Genomic DNA, 19,490 nt, shown 5'->3' with positions numbered 1-19,490 from the left:
GCCACTTTGCAACTGTCGTTCTTATTCTATGTTTATTCCCTGGCTTCTCTTGCCTTCAGGTACATCATGAAAAAAAGAAAAGAAAAGAACACACGCGTGTATCAGTATAACGCAAATATTCATATTTATTTCAAACACTTAGTTATATGGTCTTTTTTTTGTAACAATAAAATGTTATGATTCGTACTTGTATATTTCTCAGGGTTTCTTTTTTTCAAGTAAATTCAAAAGTAAAATTTATTTAAATGTATTCCACCATGTATACATCTAAACATTGTCTTTCTGTGTTTTTAATTTCACTCACGCACGGCGGGGGGCGCTTCACTTCCGCTTCCTCTTCCACAGAGCCACCCAGAACTGATTCAGATCAAGACTGAAGACGGTCACATCATATCACAAAATGTCCCTTCTAACCTATTTATAGTAACCCTTGTGATTGAGCCTGATCCATCCCCTGGTTAGACCATCATGAACAGGCTGTGTGTGTCTGCTGTCCGCGTAGAGTGCTCACAAAGTGCGCAGATGGTTTTATCCGGGTAGGTAACGCTAGCCGTGCACAGCTGCTTTCCGTGGCTCGACCTGCCTGCATCATTCAAGGGACGGTGCTCCTTTAACCCAGCAAAGGTAAACAAGTAAGCCTCTATATGATATCTGGTGACCCAATTAAGGTGTCATCGGGGTGCCCTGTTCAGCTGATGGCTAGGTTGTTTACTAGCATCATGCTAATCTGCACCGTTATTAAAGTCAAAAGAACAGAGTCATCCTTAAGTGCATTTAATATTGTGGGTTTTGTTACAGTTTTCCCACACAGTCTGGACAAATGTGGGCTGCGATTCTGGCGTTTTCAAGTTCATCCACCCATTCATGGGTCTACCAACCTAATCGATACATATGTTCACTAATTTTTTTTTCCATATATTTACTCATTCATCCAATGTCGACTTTTTTATCCACTAATCCATCTAATTATCCACCCATCCATTTATCCCTTTTTTATTTAATCATTCATCTGTACATTCATTTGTCTGTCATCCATTGTTGTATCACTTACAACAATGGATGGCATTGTTTTAATGACTATTTGCATATTTATCCATCTATCCGTCCAGCCATTTGTGCATCTTTGCATCCAAACATTTATGTCCATCTGTCCCTCCTTTTATTGAGCTTTCTACCCCTTAATGATGTAATTTATCCATATGTTTATCCATCTTTGTGGCCAAACATTTATGTCCATTTATTCATCCATCTGTCCAGCAGTCTGCTGTTTTTGCCCATTCCTTAACGAAAGGCTGATATTTATTGCAAACTATTGTATTTAAACTTGACAAATGAACAGAGAACAGGCAGAGAAAATGAAGTCAACATAAGTAAGGAATTGGACATGAATTAATGCATGAATGCCGATATTAATCCTTTACCTCTGAGTATTAGTTTGAGTCGGTCATATGTGTGAACAAATAAATACTTCAAGTCAGATATACCTGGATGTTCATTAACCAGGTGCAGCCCTTTGCAAACATTGCCTTTCTTTCTTAGTCCAGATTTTTGTTCTTATCAGTAACATTAGCAATAATCTGTTTGCAAAATATTTTGAGGAATATTACATAATCAAACAGGTTTATTGAATTAAAGAAACACTGACAAATATTTGTTTTCCTCTCCCCACATTCAGCACCATGAATCTCTTCCGTCTGATATGTCGCCATAAGACAGCTCTGGTCATTGGTACCGTTTGCAGTTTTGCCGTTGTCCTTGTCTTCTTGGCCAAATGTACATCGGAAACTCTGAAGCAGGGTCACCTGGATCCTCCGGGCTTTGCTCCCCACACCAAGTCTTTGCAGTTCCGTCCAGACCACCAGAATCCCGTGTCCTCTTCGAAAGACTTGTCAGCATTTCTCGTGGTCCTCATCACAACAGGACCCAAGTACACAGAACGCAGGAGCATTATCCGCAGCACATGGCTTGCCAAACGTGACTCTGATGTTCTGGCCATGTTCGTGGTTGGAACTCAGGGCCTTTCCAGCGAAGACCTTCAGAATCTGAACACGGAGCAAGGACGGCACAAAGACTTGCTCTTACTGCCCGATCTTTGGGATTCTTACGAGAACCTGACACTAAAGCTGCTGCACATGTACTCCTGGCTGGACCAGAACGTGGACTTTAAGTTTGTCTTCAAAGCGGACGACGACACATTTGCTCGCTTGGACCTCCTTAAAGAGGAGCTGAAGGGGAAGGAGCCAAGCAAGTTGTACTGGGGTTTCTTTTCAGGGAGAGGCCGCGTGAAATCAGCTGGGAAGTGGCGCGAAAGCTCTTGGGACCTCTGTGATTATTACCTGCCCTACGCCCTGGGCGGGGGTTACATTCTCTCATCAGACCTGGTACGCTACGTGCATCTTAACGCGGGCTACCTCAAGACATGGCAGAGCGAGGACGTGTCACTGGGCGCCTGGCTGGCACCGGTGGATGTTCGGCGGACGCACGACCCGCGCTTCGACACAGAGTACAAGTCGCGAGGTTGCAACAACAAATACCTGGTGACGCACAAGCAGAGTTTGGAGGACATGTTGGAGAAACACCAGACTCTGCAGCGAGACGGGAGGCTCTGCAAAGAGGAGGTCAAGCTGCGGTTGTCCTACATTTACGACTGGAGTGTCCCACCCTCGCAGTGCTGCCAAAGAAAAGATGGGATCCCATAGTTTCTGTCCTTTGCCTAATAATATATATTTTAATACAAAGTGAGGAATGTTGACGTTTTCCATTGGATCGCGATCTGTGTGGACACTTTTAGAATTGTGCAGCTGGTACTAGATGTCAGAAGACAAATGATACTCCAATTGAAAACTTCATTTTAAGCTGTACAAAAACAAAAAAAAAAAAAAAGCATTCTTACATTTGTGAAAACACAAAGTGGATCCAGTGTAGAACTGATGGCACCGATTGTTTGCGTTTCCTCCTTCACATGCACTGTTACCTATAAACCGGCGCCATCTCTGGACAAGAGCTGGACAAGAGGAAAGAACAGCTTTAATCAAGAGCTGGCTCTTGGAGACTTTAAACTGTCTGATTAAGGATAAAAACCTTAAAAACATTGAGCTTCAGCGTTATTTAAAAGTCAAGTAAGCAACAAGCTCCCCGTCTCTAGGCTTTCTGTTCTTCATTTTATAGAAAGCCATATTTGGAATTAATTATGCGCTTTGCAGCATCATCTGTAATCATGTACTAAACCACCTTAAAGGTGCCACCTGCATATTATTTAGTGTCGCTGCATACTTCTGAATAACTTATGAATGCCAACAGATGTTCAATAGGAACCACTTGGTGTTCAAAAAGTGTAGTGCCGCCAGGTGTTAGTTAAACACCTGGTGTTGCTTATCAAACTTCTATTGGTGTAAAATTAGTAATGCTGCTCTTAGATTTTTTTTTTTAATCTGAGTTTTGTTTTTTAAGTATATTTAGTGGGTAGTAGTCACTAAATAACTGCCAGGTGGGGCTTTTAACATTGTCTAGTGGAACTGCAAATTGATTATTAATGCCAAAACTGCTTTCTATTACCACACATCATGTAGCTGAGATGAGACAACACGCTGCACAGAGATGTGCATACAGACACAGGAGCGGAGTTGTAAGAAAAAAAATATTTAACTGCAATCAATATTATTGCAGTCTTCAGTAATAATGCAATTTCATGTTTTCCTCATAATCCACAGTACAGTACCGTCCTATTTTGTAGGTTCACTAAGAAGCGCCATGGTGGAAAATTTTCTCTCTCATTTAAACTGGGTGGGCTCGAAAACCAATGCTAATATTCACTATAGTTTGGAAGTATTTAAACATCTTCAGATCCCTCAAGATGTTTAGTCAGAGCTTCAACAGATATGGTTTTTGTGCATTTTTTGTGGATGTGTGATTAGGGGTAAAAAAAAAAAAAACTTTCAACCAAGCCGAAGGTTGGTTTGAAACTCTCACTATAGTATAGGATTGGTTCTAAAGTCTGTCGATTTAGTCTTTGCATATGTTAATCTGGTGTTAAGACACTAATACACTAATTCCCTCCGATTTGTTTTTACAAACAGACGGGTTTTTAAACCGAGCTGTTACCTTTTTCTGTGTCATCTCGTACGTTTTCAACCTCGAGTTGTTCGACGTAAGTATTTTCCCAGTTTAACTTCTCACTTCCTGAATCAAACAGTGTCAGTCCTGTTGCTTTTTGAGTCGTTTGCTGCTTGAACCTCGCTGTGATCTCCAGTTTACAACCTCAGTAACTTAAATCCGTACGTGCTTCATCTGCTGAAACTTCTTCGTGGGCAATATTTAAAGTGTCGTCGTACGTGGAAACCTGGACATTACTCTGCCATATTGTTTATTTACCTTCTTTTTATATTCTGTGAAAGTAAGTTTTTGTGATTTATTTATTTATTGTTAACTTATTCTGTAGCAAACGCAAGCACTACAGTTTGGACTTGAGTGCAGTGGGTGTTACTTCGGAACATGTTGGACTGAATGAACAGAAATGATGAATGAGAAATGTTCTTTTTTTTAAAAACAACTTGTTTATGAGCAACGCTACACAAGGTTTTTGTTTTAATGGTGCAAAAGAAAATGTTTGACTATATCTTATTGAAAAGGCCTTCCTCCTCCTTATAGTAAAACTAATGTGAGAATGATATTACAAACACTAGCGGTACGAGAGTTTGTTTTTTTTGTACTGTCGGGGTCAGTGTATTTATTGTGCTAATCGTGAATGTTAGTTAGCAGCACACCTGGCACTTTTTTTGTTGTTGTTTTTTTCTAATTATTTTTAAGTTCCCGTAATGTTTCTATGTTGATAATTGTCGTCTCTGATGTGACTTTTCACCATAAACTCTCCTTTTTAATGTCTGTAACGTCTTAACACTTCGGGAAGTTTATGAAGCAGATTTGGTCGATGGGCTGTAACGTCGTCTGGCGACCGGATTTGTAGTTTTGATTTTCAGTTTGGAAAGTGGTTTTATACATTTCATCCTCAGAAATGTCAGGAAAAAAAGCAGCAAAAAGATCAACATTCAAGCTTATTTTTAATGGCTCAAGTTAAGTTTTTTTGTGAATGTTGCAGTTCCCCTGTCCTCTGCGTTTGTCACTTCTTACGTTTCTCCGATTGCTTTCACATGTCTAAATGTTTTATTAAAAGAAAACTCAAATGTATTCTTGTCATTTCAAATTTACTTTGGTAATTTTGTAAAGAATTAAATCTTAGTCAGGTGTAGTCCTGTGGACGAAAGTGTCTGCCCTCTAACAGATTTTATTTTGCCATAATTAGAAGTTACAGATGATGAGCGTCATTTGATTATTAGACTGAGTAAATATAACTTTCATTTTTAAATGATTTAATTTAATTAGCAGGAAAAAAAATATCCAAACTAGCCAACACCTTCGTAGGAAAGCAGTTTAAAGGTGACAATGAGTCTTTTACTAAATGTGCCGAGTCTTTTTCACAGAATTCTTGAAATTTAACATTTGATGGTTTTCATGTATTTATGGTGTTAACTGCAGCACAGCAATTGGATTTTGTTGCATCTTCCTATCTTCCTTTAGTCAGCAGTATTTTTCTGCTTGGCTCTCCCACATGGATCCCATTTAGTTTTGAGTCATAAACACTGATGTTAACCGAGGCAGATGAGGCCTATCGATGTTGTTTTGGGTTCTTTGTGACTTCCTGGATGAGTCATCTTTGACCACTTCCCAGCCTGGGAAGGTTTGCCGCTGTTCCATATATTCCCTGTTTGTTGCTTTTAGAGATAACTCAGCAGTTCTGTCACTCTGCCCCTGTTGATATCCTGTCACCCTCCTCTTCTGGCTCAGCACGGTTTTTGGTGCTTCCTAGTTGCACTGTTGCAATGAGACAGCGCTAAGTGGTGATGGGAAGCTTGGCTTTTTTCAGAGTCGGCTCCTTTTGCTGCCAAATGGCTTCTAATTTATTATAATATGCAGCGTCGAATTTTTGATTTAGCTTTACAAATATGGATGTTTTATACGTTAATAAATCTTGTAGCAGTTAGTGTTTTTATGAGAAGCCTAACACTTTTCCAAATTTGTACATTTGTTCCGTTACGAAAACAAACATTCTTCTGTAATAGTTTATTGAAACTTTTATATTAATTTAACACTAAAACAAATGAACAACACACTGGTGAGAAATCTACCAAACAGAACCAGAACCAAACTTGGCAACCAAACGATGTTCCCAATGCAGGTTGGCGTTTAAAAAAAAATAAAATCAAAAGCCTCAGCTTAGATGGACCGATGCAGTTTCTCCTTTTTTCACTTGTCGTCTTTCGTCTCCTTCAAAGGAGACGAGCAGTAATTCACTATAGCAGCATACTGCTTTGAACAAATGAACATGAAAAATGATTTTTTTTTTAATTAAATAAAAGCAACAAAGACTTGAGAAATGATCTCATGTTTAAATGCTACATCCGTTCTCCCTCAAGGACAATTTACTCTCGCCAGCAGTGTGAATAAGTCTGTTAATCTAACATAATTATGTGAAACAGTCATGCAGACTTTGAGGATTTCCTGGTTTCAGCCATCTCCTCCCCATTAATCTTCCTCAAGAAAACAAAACCTGTCATGGCTATATAAAAAAAGCCACGACAGGTTAGTCAAAAGTCAGACCTTTCTGATTTTTATAGGGGTTTCCGTCAAACAATGTTATAACAGCACATTTTATTCTATCAGCAGTTTACATGTCGAGTTGTATTTCTTTATTACACTTCCTAGTGTTACGTTCAATTCCTCCTACTTTATTTGTTTCCTTGTCTCAAACCCGGCCAAAATCTGTTGTCTTTGCAAGCCTTAATTTTCCCCCATCAAATATAGAAAAATTCACCCGCAAAGCATTTGTGCTTAGGGCACCATAATGCATACTTCCTGTTGTCAGACAGGTTCTGTCTGTTCACAAACAGGCCTGGCAGAGTAACTCGGCTCGAACACAGCAGTTTCCTTGTCTAGTAAAAGAGCTGAATTGCTCCTTTGAGTTAATAATGACACAGTCACGACTACAATCTGCAGCCTTCAGGAAACTTTTCCTCGTACTTGTAAAGATTCATATTAACTTGATCACCACTTTGGCAATAACTGATTGGATGCATGCGGTTCTCGATTGAAATATGTCAATGATGCTCCTTTTAGATGATGGAAACAAACCACACTGTCTCAGTTAGAGTGTTTATTTCCCTATTTGCATTAGGAAGAATGTGGCACGTGCTTCAGGGATTGTCTCACGCGAACAAACTCTGGAACATTTTTCAGGCTTTCCCTCCACTTCTTCTCCTCCAGCTCAGACTGCAAAACAGAAAACATTTTTTATGTGTGTGTGTGTGTGTGTGTTTCTTTAAGGTTTCACAATCCTAGAGAAAATGAATCACCGAACAGTTGCTATTCCCCCCGCCATCCCCCTTTGTTGTGCTTACATGTTGTATTCTCTGTTGTCTCCTGCGCAGTTTCACCTCTAAGTCGGACCGAGGTTGGAGAGACAGTTCCGTTTTCTTGAGCTGCTCTCTGTTTTTGCTTTCGAGCACACGTTGCAGCTCTGACTTCTTTCGCGGCAGCATACCCCTGGAGATGCAACAGATTATTACCAGAGGGCTTGGTCTCTGGAATGAGTCACAAATGCTGCAGATCGTGCAACACATAAATCAGTGTGGGCACAATGTACAGTACGCTCCTTAATTATAGGAACTCGGGTTGAAGACGGGGGAAAAAACTTGAAATAAATTACTCTTATGGAGACTTGTTGACTCCTAACCTATATATGGCAGGTTTTGACATGACCCATATAGGCTTCTGCCCAGGGCGGCAGTAGTAAGGGGAGGGAGGAACACCTGTACCATTTCAAAAATAGAACATATTTATCTGTTAGTTGTTCTTTGCACAAGTTTGCGACTGATTTCATACTTGTGCAATCCAAGGGGAGTTGGTGCCCTTCTTTATTGCCCCCTGCTTGCTATTATAAATAGGAAGATAGAGGGGGTTTTGCTGTTGATCGCACAAATTCCCCAAATGGGGCGAAATGCATGTTGTTTCGTGGCTTCTTTTCTTTTAGGTAGATTGTCTGGACAACTTCCTCAACCAGGTCATTACTTCAAAAACTAGAACAGCTTCTATGGCTGGTTGTGTCAAGGAAGCGGCCATAAGGAGGAGGAAGTAGAGATGTAGCAAGTGGTTTAAGGGAAGGGCAGTCTGAAAACCCCATCTGATTTTTAAGAAAATCTGTGGCTGAGAAAACAACTTGTTTTCTGGTTCAGAGGTGTGCACGAAATCAATATAGAAAACAACTAATTCTCAAAGTAATTTTTTTGTAAAGGCTACTAGATTTAGCAGTTGGTGAATGAGGGGCAAAGAAGTTATGAATCAGACAAGAACTGAGAGTGGTCGGTCGGGGCCTGAGAACAACACTGGCCGTCAGAAAATCATTTTATTTTCACTCATAAAGACATCTCTGCCTTCCTTAAAATGTCCCCTCATCTTTTCCAATTTGAACAGTCTCTTAAAGAAGTAGACCACTTTGTCACAATATCTTTGTAGCTACAGGCATTGAAAATCAACAGTGGATATAAAGTTATATGATAATGATCACCTTAAAAGTATCATAGAACAAAAAAAAATATTTTCTTTGAATTCGTTTGCCAAAAATGATTAGGAGTGAATTACTAGGAATGCCAAACATTGTGACAGCAATAATTTTTTTACAAAAACAAACAAAAATAATAATATAGAATAATAGGTGCATTTTTTTTTTGCATTTTTTAAATTGAAGGTTATGTAACTGCAACAAAATATGATTTAATCTTAAGACATCTTTACTATTGGTACCAAAAAAATGTAGATGGTGATATAAGAGCTCAAGTATTAGAAATCCACACTATTAGAGATTGAACCATAAAGCTAGTGGACAGTCTTTTTTGGCGTAGCGGTACTTGTTCATTTTAGAAAAGAAAAAAAACACCTGTTTTAGGGATAATCACGGATGTTCAGATGAGTGCTGGACCTTTGAGTCGACCTATACCACCTGGACACAGTGCTTATCTATGTCCACAGCTCCAAGACAGCTGGACAGGGAAAGCCTAAGAGGATTCAGCGACTCAAACAAGGGGACAGATAAAATACAGGACTATCACTGCAACTTGATTTACGTCAACAACTTGAATTTACAATATAGAGACAACACAGAATGTGCCTCCTTCTGAAATTTCCTAGTTGAAAAGGCACATCAAATCTCCTAAAACACTGAACCTGTATTTAATACCACCAAAACTGAAAAACAAAGATTCCAGGGAGTCATTGGAAGTCGAAATATCATCTGTTCCCATGTTTACAGCTCCCTTGTGTATGTTTTTTGTGGTAATGCTGAAATGACCTGGTTGTTGTCAGACAGAAAGCTGTTTCCTCACCGTCTGTGGCAGAATAGGAGCTCCTGATGAAGAGCTCTCCGTTGGACGGAGGCCAGGATAGGATTTATCAGCTTTTGTGGTTTGATGAGGTCATCTTCCTCCTGTTGTTGATTTTCAATCACCTGGTGAGGGGGGTTGATCCAACACTGCGCTCTGTCTGATACGGATAAATGCAACGTCAGTGTGCGTCAGTGTCTGTGCTGCACCAGAGCTAACTCTCGGCAAAGCAGAAAATGTGCGCCATAAGTCATGTGGTTTATATTATAATGTTGAATTGCAAAATATGAAAAAGCTGAGGCTTTTTTTCAGTTTACAGATCAAATGTAAACAATGAACCTTACGTACTTGTTTTGGTTCTGAGACCATTTTTTTGTGCTACCTAAAAACAAACAAACAAACAAAAAAAAAAACGGTCAGTTAGAAACTGTTAGGCTCAAATAATGCAAATCCACAAAGACAATCATTCTCTCAATCAAGCATGTAAACCACTGAATTAGGTATATGTTTTAAATAAAATGGGTAATTAAATTTCTGTTGGATCATAACAAAACAGGAAAAAGACAAATGACTAAGTATGGTTCTTCTAAACAATACAGAAATCCAATTTTTGTTAAGTTTATCAACAATTGTTGGACTGTTCATCAGTTTAGAAACAGTTTGTATTATTTTTATTCATTTTATCCATGTCAGAACAATGAAATATGAATTAAAACCCTTTACTCTAAAATTTGCATTATGCAAATAAGCAAAGAAAAATTGTTGTGATTTTGAAATAATTTTTATACAATGAAATTGGACATAAAAACTTCAGCATAGAGTTGGCTGACTAAATAAATGGTTTTATATTATTAAATTTAATATATTTTTTTTTGTTAATCAACAATTTAATAGATTTTTGTTGTTCAAGATTTAAAAAAAAAGGTATAGTAAAAAGAAAAGAATTATAGGATGATCATTTGATACTACATCTCTGCACAGTAACACAAATGTCAAAGAAATTTGAACCCAGAAACAGCCATTAGAACAACTTAACATTGTTTTCCTTTTTACATTTTTATTTCTTAAGGAAATCTTTTTGCTTCCTAATTTTATCATCAAATAGCAACACATTAATCATAATGAGACAATCTTACCTGCATGTTTTGGTAGAGACGCATTGCTTTGGATCAGGTACTCTGCAGAAACGGATGATGCAGGAGAAGCTTTCTCTGCTGTTTGCACACTGTGAGCTGCAGTAGCTGTGAGGTGGATTGGAGCAGCTGTGCCACTCTGTCAAATCTTGTTAAGTGTCTTATGACCCTTTGTTCTTACCCCTATTATCATTAGAGGACAAACTTCTGTTGTTTTTGCGCTGCAGCAGGAGCACCGTACGCACAGATTAGGATAATGAAACATGATGTTGGGGATAACACCAAAGTCTTTACACAAATGAGCATCTGATTTGTAGACATATTTATTAAAGGCTCACACTGTCACATTAAACTTTACCTTGTTGTTAAATTACAATTTTCTCTTTACGGTACTGAGATGAAACCTTATAAATAACACATGGATGAAAAAGAAAGCTTATTGGACCTCGAAGATACGCTTTAGGCTACAAATAGACGTAGTTGTAGTAAAACATTACTTACAAAAAACAAAAAATGATGCTTTCATGTAAAAAACAACAACAAATGCATAAAGATCTGATGTGTATACAGTACCATACAATGGCAATCAGCAAAATAAATGAACTAACAAAGATACAAATAACTAAAATAAAATCAATTTACTGGCATAAATAAATGAATGATTAAATAAATAAATCTGACATATGTACAATATCAAAAAAAATCTAGACAAGTAAAAGCAATTAAATAAAATCCTGTGTGTGATGAGTATTGTGCACACTGATGTAAATGAAAAATATACAAATAATAAATAATTTCATTAATAATTTGGATACAGTACCATGCATTGGTAAATATATGAACATAAAAAAACCAAGACCATTTTTCAGTATGTGTTGTTCCTTAATTAAAATCGTATTTTTTGTTGTTTATTAACCCCTTATTTTAAAATTATATTTAGAGTACACAAAAATAAATTATTTCTTCTTCTATGACGCAACCTACAGAGTCGTTGAGTATATTTGATGAAGAAGGGAGGATACCCACAAGCATCATTATATTACAGATGCTGTCTGGTGGCATGAGAAAGAAAAAAAATCCCAATCGATTGAAATAAAACTAAATAGGATCAGACTTGTCAATTATTTACACTATTAATATTAATAATTAACGTTAGTATTAAGTTGTGCCCATGAATTAAACAAGCCGTGACAACGATTTTTTTCCCCCCCTCCAATGTCAGCGGACGGGCTTCGTACAATGCTTTTCATTACAAACCTGTGGATTTCAATGAGGTCTTACCAATAACCTCCAGTAGGTGGCAGTAATATCAGTTGGACAACAACAAACGTACAACATAAAGGAAGAGTGTTGGGCAGGGAAACGGAAATGTCAAACGAGTAAGCAGGATGCGACGCAGAATACCTTCTCTTTAAACTGTAGGATGGTTTGTTAATTATTAAGAAGAAAAAGTCATATAATATTGCCAGAAACCAAACTGCAGCTATGACGAATGGTAAGTGAGTTGCTTTATCCGACAGGTTAACGTGAGGAGAATAGTTTTAAGTTGGCTTAGTTAAGAGCAGAGCTAGTGAAGGCTAGCTGGGCTGTAGACGTGGCCCCTGGTGCTGCTTTCTGTCATGTCATGAAAACCGAAATAAACCCACCATTCATTCTGATACGGACTGATCTAATTGTTTTTGAAGTTATAAATGGACTGTCAAGCTCCTTGTGTTTACGATAAAATTACTATTAGAGTTGTTGGGCTACAAAGTAGTTGGCTAACTAGCATTGGTCGGTGAAGCTAACACTAAACAAATCAGGATGTCCAGGTGAACCTTAGTTGTGAAGGGTGTATTCTTCTTTTTCTATGGTTGGTATCTTGTTGGTAGTGGACAGATGTAGACTTAACCTTAAAATGTTGACATTGCTGGAACTGACCAAAGCTGACCAGTAGATTAATTGAAAGACGTTTTGCTACTTTAACTTTTCAGCAATGTTTAGCCAAGCCTAGCCTGCTTGGGAAAGAATTAACACTTGAATTTAAACATTTACATGGAAAGAGAACATTTAGACAGGCAGCCTGCTCACATTTCCAGATGTATCTCAATAAATTATATTATCAAAAAACCACAGTTATTTCTGTAATTAATTAAAAAAAGCGAAAACCAAATATGATAGAAATTCATAACAAAACAACCTGCTTGCTTATAATATTACACAATTTTAAAAACTGGATTTTCAGTGAATGAAATAACCTGCGTAATCATGGTAAACATCGCTGACGTGATAGTTGTCAAGTTAGAGTCAATATTTTCAGAGCCACCACACTGAGACTTATCCAGGACGGGAGCTGCAAAATCACGTGTTTAGCGACTCCTGAAGCAGAGATATCAGAGTCAGGTTACCTGGGCTAAGGAGAAAATAAACAACTACTGTTAAAATGTTTCATATGGAAATAAATCTTACATTCTATTAGGAGATCAAGATCCCAGAGTCTGAAAGGAGGAGCAAGGAGACACAAAGTTGATGTTGTAGTCATGGTGAAAAAAATTAGCCACGGTGTTGTAGTTTTACAGAAGTTCTCTTATTTTGTTTTATTAAATTAATGGCCCAATTTACATCTGAGTAATGGTTTATAATGTTGTTTGTCCTCTTTTGCAGTCTACTCCTTTGACGGCATCCTTGTGTTTGGGCTGCTGTTCATCTGCACTTGTGCGTACCTCAAAAAGGTGCCTCGTCTCAACAGCTGGTTGCTGTCAGAGAAGAAAGGAGTGTGGGGCGTCTTCTACAAAGGTAAACGAAGAGTAAAATACCCCCAACAGAATAATAATTCAACATATTAAAAAATTTAAATCAACATAGTTTTTTGGATATTGTCGGAGAGTTTTGCTGTGCAGAAATAATGCCATATTTTGTCATTAATAAGGGGAAATGTTTGTGCCATTCATGCACAACTTTGTCATTGTAGAGCTTAACAAACAATACAATTGGGAAAACTTTTTAAAACTCCTAATTAGACCAATATGTGTGTCATTGTCACCGAGTAACTTTATTTTTATTCTGCATTTAACATACTAGATTTTCCAAAACATTTGACATAGCTAGTAAATAGTGAGATAAGCACTCGTTTATCCAGTTTATACCAGCAAACTACCAAAATGCCGACATTTACTGACTAAGATATCCGTGGTTTGTTCGGGTGGGTGCCTATCTCTTTATAGTGTTCATTGGGTGAAAGGTCATCAATTCATGGTGAATGAAAATATTAAACAATTTGTTTTAACGCTCTGACATTAAAGTTGAATTAAAATGTTACAGTTTCTTGAGACACTTTGTTGCTAATTTGGAGGCGTGCCATCCAGGATTGTTGTCCATTTGGAAGATCCAATTTGTGCCTGAGCTTTAAGACACTGTCTTATGTCTGTAATGTTGCTTTACTAATTTAGTGTAATGCTCTTTCTCCATGATGTCATGTATTTTGTGAAGTGAACCAGTGGATCCTGCAGTAAACACACAATTTGATGCTGCCACTGCTGTACTTCACAGTGGGATGGTGTTCTCAGGCCTCTCTGTTTTTCCCTTAAATGTATCAAACGTACTTCAATTTTAGGTTCATCAGATCACAGAACATGTCTTCAGAAATCAGAGACTTTATCCCTAAATCCATTTGCAGAAAGTAAAAAAAAAAAAAAAAAAAAACTTTAATGCATTACTTCATCCCATTTTGGTACATGACTCATTTAATTGCGAATGGAACTCTCTAACCTGATTGGGTGATCTTCTTCACAAGGTCTTCTGCTATTACTCTGGGATTCATACACTTACTTGACACCAAACCACATTCATCTCTTGTTCCTATCTGGTATGACGGATGGACATTCATGCTGTTTGCAAAATAATTGTTGGAACAGAACAGTGCGACACTTTAGGGAATTTTGTACGCAAGATGTCTGACATCTGTTTCAGTTTCAGTTGATGTCACCTGAGGAAGCAGAGTGTTCAGAGTGTTGCCCTAAAATACATCTTTCCTGTGCTGTATCTGTGCATCACTGACCTGTAATCTTCTTCATTCTTAGCTGCAATAATTGGGACAAGGCTTCACATCGCCGTGGCGATTTCCTGCTTGATCATGGCCTTTTATGTCATCTTCCTGAAATGATAGTCACCCTGGGCTGGACAGACTGAATGGCTGCTGGCTGAGAACGGACTCATCTCTGTGGTCCTGTGTCAATCCTCGCCATGGGGGCCGCCTCGAAGTGACAGACAAGCCCCCCCCTGGGCTTCTGGACCCTTGTAAATATCAAGCCAGTGCTGCCCCCTTCTGGAGGCCAGGCATATATAACTCTTCCCTGAATATGTATGCACTACAGACATGGAGGATGTTGTGAATCTACAGATCCTACAATTGAGAGAGCCTGCTGGTTCACTTGATTTCATTCTGTCGTTGGGTTGTATTGTTATTTGTCTTAATTAAGACACTCACATGATTATTATTAATGTTGTACTTTAAAACAGCAGATTGAAGGGTGAAATGTTCATACACTTTACCTGTGTACAATTTAAAATTTGCCACACTGTACATATTAAAATAATAATAATAGAAATCCAATGATTAATTCCACTTGCTCCCAGTTATACTGTTGTTTATGTCTTGCTTTTCCTAGCACCGGTGGAGGGAAAGATATAGCTAATATATAAATATGTCCTTGTCTACACTATTTTTTAAAATAATTGCTTTTAATCTTGTACATTTTCTTACTAGCGCCTCTTATGTTTGACATCTCCTAAACATGTTTCAGGTTTGAAGGACACTTTTTGTACAAGTTTATGTTCCATTTATTTGATCGTCACTGCAGACGTTTTTTGTTACATTCAAAAACGTCATCGTGCTTTACTGGAATTATATGTGAAGTACTAAAACAAAGTAGTTCTTATTTGTGAAGCAGAAGGAAAATGATGCATGCTTTTGAAATAAAAGGAAAATACAAAATGTGGTTGTGGTTTGCATTTGTATTCCTACGTCGACGTTGTTTGTGTTTGTGCTGCACGGTTTTGGTTTTTTTTTTTTTTTTTTTGTTTTGTTTTGTTTTTTACCAGTTTGCAATTCACATTTTTGTTAAACTGCTTAAATTCAATAAAGGATATGTTTTGATCTGGACTTTACGGTTCTGGTTGAAGGTGAGCCTCCGACTCAGTTAAAAATCTTCAAAATTTCTTTCGTACCTTTTTGTTTCTCGGACTGATTTCTATATAGAACAATCTTATGAAAGGAACCTTATTAGTTCCTTTTACCTGCTGGAGAACAAAATTCCCTCAGTATGATGCTGCCACCACCATGGTTCTGTGTGATTCAGGATGATGTGCATTGTTAGTTTTGTCACAAATTGCATTTTACATCTTGTTATAAACTGCTCCACAACTTTATCCCCAACCTGTCTGTTGTGTTCCTTGGTCTTCATGAAGCCTTTTCTTCTAAAAACAAAAATGTTCTTTAGCAAACCTCTGAGGCCTCCACCAAACAGATCAGGTGAAATGAGTACTGATCTTTTAGTATGTTTTAAAATTTTATGACTGGAATTAGATCACACACGTGAGATTCGTTTTAGTGAAAGCAGATATTGAAACTAACATTTCTTTATCTTGGCAATTGGGTGCTAGATTATGTTGATCTGACACATGCAGTCACTTTATAATTTATTCTAAGCATGATGAAAGGGGTTGAGATCAGTTCAAGATCTATCACAAATCTACCAAATTTGCAGATCGCCACAGAAGAGCTCCAAATGAAAATGAAACTAATGCTAAATTTGCTACATTTAATTTAAAAATGCCAAACTGGTTTCGTGATCATGCCAATTTATTCATTTGCTGTTAATCAGACTTCATTATTTGTACTATTAAAATGCATTGTTTTGGAGAAGTTCAATGATGTTTTGATTTTTTTTTTTTTAAATGTTAACAGTCTCTGCTTCTTGTGTTTGAAAAACACATTGTATTCCTCAAGTGTTAGTAGTACCCACGAAGCATAGCTCAGCACACACGTGTTTGCATGTTTCAGATTGTTAACTTGTTTCAAAATAGCTCACAGTCATTGTGGTCAGTGTTTTTCTTGAAACAATACGTTGTTTTGGTGCTTTCATTTTCACCCCCAAACCCTCATGCATGTTGCAGAAACTCCCTGCAGAATTTCCCATCTCAACTGTTTTACCCCCCTCAAGCATATGGTGGTGGGCTCTGCGTGCTGCTACTGGTTTTAAGTTGACTTCCAGTCAGTCAATAACTTGGAGTATTTTTGATTTACATAATTTACCTTTTGAATTTCATCCAGTGTGTTTAAGAGAGTGCTCCACAAAAAGTAGTGAACATGCAAAAGCTAGTATATCACCAAGTCGTCCCTTCACTTACTTTTCTTCAGAACAGTTTTTTTATGAATGAAGTTATTGAACAACCATGTTCATTACAGGCTTTTTAGTGGCAAAAGCAGTTATGAATTGAAGCATCACCATTGGGCTTGTACTGTAAAATGTGTTAACCTCAAAGGATAGAGATGGAATATAAGTGTGCTCTTTATAAATAAGATAAAGACCAAAAGCTATTAATATACTTCCTGTCCAAATACAAGAGCCTCCAAATCCAATGTCTACTGTGCATAGAAAACTAAACAATCTCCAGTATGTGCATGTCTATGTACTGGTATCTAAAATCTTTGACATTTACTGCCACATCATCTTTAATGAATATGGTGTGACAAATTTCGAAAATGCCAAGGAAATGTGTTTTTTGTAAAATCTACCTCCTTGAGCATGTTGGTTGACAAAATGCACAGTTTTGTGCTTTACACCCACACATCTTTTGGTAAATGCGTCTGTCTCTACAGAATGGAGTTAGCAAATAGCAGATTTTAAAATGTTGGGTAACACTTTATTTGAAGGGGGTTGAATAAGACTGTCATGACACTTTCATAAACATGACATAACACCTGTCATGAACATGAATAAGCCTTCATGAATATTTATGACTGTTGTCATAAAGGGTCATTCTGTAAATTATGACACTTTTAATACAAAGTTGACATGATTCAAAATGTCTGTTATGACAACTTGACATTAACCAAGAAATCATTACTGTTTAAACTTTACCTTTAATAACATAAAGTTACCTGATTTTTAAAGTGCAATCAGTAATACTTTTATAACAAATTTATATCAGTAATGATTTCTTGGTTAATGTCAAGATGTCATAACAAAGACATTTTGAATAATGTCAACTTTGTATTAAAAGTGTCATAATTTACCGAATGACGCTTTATGACAACAGTCATAACTATTCATGAAGGCTTATTCATGTTCATGACAGGTGTTATGTCATGTTTATTACAGTGTCATGTCAGTCTTATTCACTCCCCTTCAAATAAAGTGTTACCAAATGTTGTCTTACAGTCGTTTAAAACATGGACATAGATCGAAGCATCGTTCAAGCATTAAAATAGTCCAGTTCAAATTAAGACCATGATCAAATTGATAATCAAGCAAAACTTGAAAACTCTTCAACGCTGTTGCTCTTCCTCCAGTCTGACCGAGATTGAGCCATTTTCTACAGGATGGTTTAAAAAGTTGGTCTGTAGATATACAAAGCTGGTGGGGAAAAGACAAAAGTTGTACATATGTAATTGTAGAGGGGCTGAATAAAGTCATTTTATTTATATGAATGTTTCTTCCTCCCTATTGAGAAGACTGGACTTATTATGCTGCCATGCATATGGAACAGATTGATGCAATTTGACCTGCTGTTGCATCTTGGATAAATATTTGGATAAATATCTTTAAACTATAGGAGGAAAATGCATGTTTTTGTACTGGAATAGCTTACTGAGGTAATTCCCATACTTTTGTTTCAAGCATTTTGTCATTTCGTATCAGTATTTATAATATCAGGTCCAGATAAAAAAAATATGGTTGAAGATCCCTGAATTAAAACAGAATTTGGTAAGAGTGCATTTCTCTATTTTGCTCCACTTCTGTAAGATATGTTTATATGTTAAGAGACAATTCCTTCTCTTCATATTTTTGTCTCTTCATTGCTTGAAAGAGACATGATATATTCCATCCAGCATTTTCTTGGTGATGAATTATGTTGGCGTGAGTCTGTTTTGGGGCATAACGTTTTTCTCTTATTATTCCTTTTTAGCTTTACTGATGTTGTTTTTGAAATTGTGCAGTGACCTTGACCAGGATTTCCTGGAGAAAGAGATGCTGTGTCTCATTGGGACCTTGCTGGGTGATTGAACGACAACAATCTATCTGTACCAGGTTCCCCTTTCACAGTTACAGAATGGCTGGTGCTAATCTTCAATGGTCACGAGGAAAGAGGTGGAATACACACTGGACAGGTCACCGGTCCATTACAGGGCTCAGCACACAGGACAAACAATCATGCACACACAAACGCCTAAAGGCAATTTAGAGAGATCAGTTGTTTTTAGACTATGGGAAAGCTGGAGTACCCGGGGTACTACAACAACAGCAGCAACTACTACTGCTACTACTAACAATAATAATTATACAAATAACAATAATTAGTTGTGTATTACTACATACAATCACAATAAACTACACAGGTCTTGGTTATACCATGTCAATCTGTGAAAAATGCTCCAGGTAAGACAATGTTTAGTCCAAATTAGGGGGTTTTAAACAGTTGTACAATATTTTTTTTTCTTCATTTAAACCATTTAGTAACCAGGTTTGGTTGTAATTTAGATACATTTTCAAAGTATGCCTCATTCTGGCATGTTTTATTCTTATCAGAGGCTATTCAAGTAAAAATGCCTAACTATTGACAGAGGGAGATTCCCGCCCCAGGGGATATCCCCTAGTTACCCAATAGCGCGCACTTTCTCGCGAGAAAATCTTTCTCACCACCGTGAACGCGCAGTGACGATCGAACG

At 37.4% G+C, this 19,490-nt stretch overlaps 3 protein-coding genes across 3 annotated transcripts; 2 read left to right on the top strand and 1 right to left on the bottom strand.

Annotated features, from left to right (window-relative positions):
• Window positions 1-312: 312 nt before the first annotated feature.
• Window positions 313-5,018, top strand: b3galt6 (UDP-Gal:betaGal beta 1,3-galactosyltransferase polypeptide 6). The gene is made up of 2 exons (XM_007561302.2): window positions 313-624; window positions 1,676-5,018. Exon 2 carries the CDS (start codon window positions 1,680-1,682, stop codon window positions 2,697-2,699), a length of 1,020 nt encoding a protein of 339 aa, XP_007561364.1. The 5' UTR covers window positions 313-624; window positions 1,676-1,679; the 3' UTR covers window positions 2,700-5,018.
• A 2,178-nt stretch (window positions 5,019-7,196) lies between these two features.
• On the bottom strand, window positions 7,197-10,621 carry LOC107837231 (protein FAM107B). Its single transcript, XM_016675983.1, has 5 exons — window positions 10,565-10,621; window positions 9,777-9,810; window positions 9,432-9,588; window positions 7,452-7,596; window positions 7,197-7,323 (listed from the first exon to the last, which is right to left on the bottom strand). The coding sequence occupies exons 1-5, from the start codon at window positions 10,586-10,588 to the stop codon at window positions 7,225-7,227; spliced, it is 459 nt and encodes a 152-aa protein (XP_016531469.1). The 5' UTR covers window positions 10,589-10,621; the 3' UTR covers window positions 7,197-7,224.
• Window positions 10,622-11,881: 1,260 nt separating this feature from the next.
• tmem167b (transmembrane protein 167B) lies at window positions 11,882-15,533 on the top strand. Its single transcript, XM_007561303.2, has 3 exons — window positions 11,882-12,056; window positions 13,205-13,336; window positions 14,620-15,533. Exons 1-3 carry the CDS (start codon window positions 12,047-12,049, stop codon window positions 14,700-14,702), a joined length of 225 nt encoding a protein of 74 aa, XP_007561365.1. The 5' UTR covers window positions 11,882-12,046; the 3' UTR covers window positions 14,703-15,533.
• Window positions 15,534-19,490: the final 3,957 nt, after the last annotated feature.

The sequence above is a fragment of the Poecilia formosa genome, unplaced genomic scaffold (genome assembly GCF_000485575.1).
Source record: "Poecilia formosa unplaced genomic scaffold, Poecilia_formosa-5.1.2 Scaffold124, whole genome shotgun sequence".
In the NCBI taxonomy this organism is placed as follows: Eukaryota; Metazoa; Chordata; class Actinopteri; order Cyprinodontiformes; family Poeciliidae; genus Poecilia; species Poecilia formosa.
Note: the sequence above shows the minus strand (reverse complement) of the source record. Positions and strands in the feature narration are given on the sequence as shown.

Bases quoted from the DNA above. Each gene is read 5' to 3' on its own strand.
- LOC107837231 (XM_016675983.1), bottom strand. From the start codon at position 10,588: ATGCGTCTCTACCAAAACATGCAG. The intron at 9,589-9,776 runs GTACGTAAGGTT...TATCCGTATCAG, and splicing joins TGGTCTCAGAACCAAAACAA to ACAGAGCGCAGTGTTGGATC. The intron at 7,597-9,431 runs GTGAGGAAACAG...TTGCATCTCCAG, and splicing joins CTCCTATTCTGCCACAGACG to GGGTATGCTGCCGCGAAAGA.
- b3galt6 (XM_007561302.2), top strand. From the start codon at position 1,680: ATGAATCTCTTCCGTCTGATATGTCGCCATAAGACAGCTCTGGTCATT.
- tmem167b (XM_007561303.2), top strand. The intron at 13,337-14,619 runs GTAAACGAAGAG...CTTCATTCTTAG, and splicing joins GTGGGGCGTCTTCTACAAAG to CTGCAATAATTGGGACAAGG.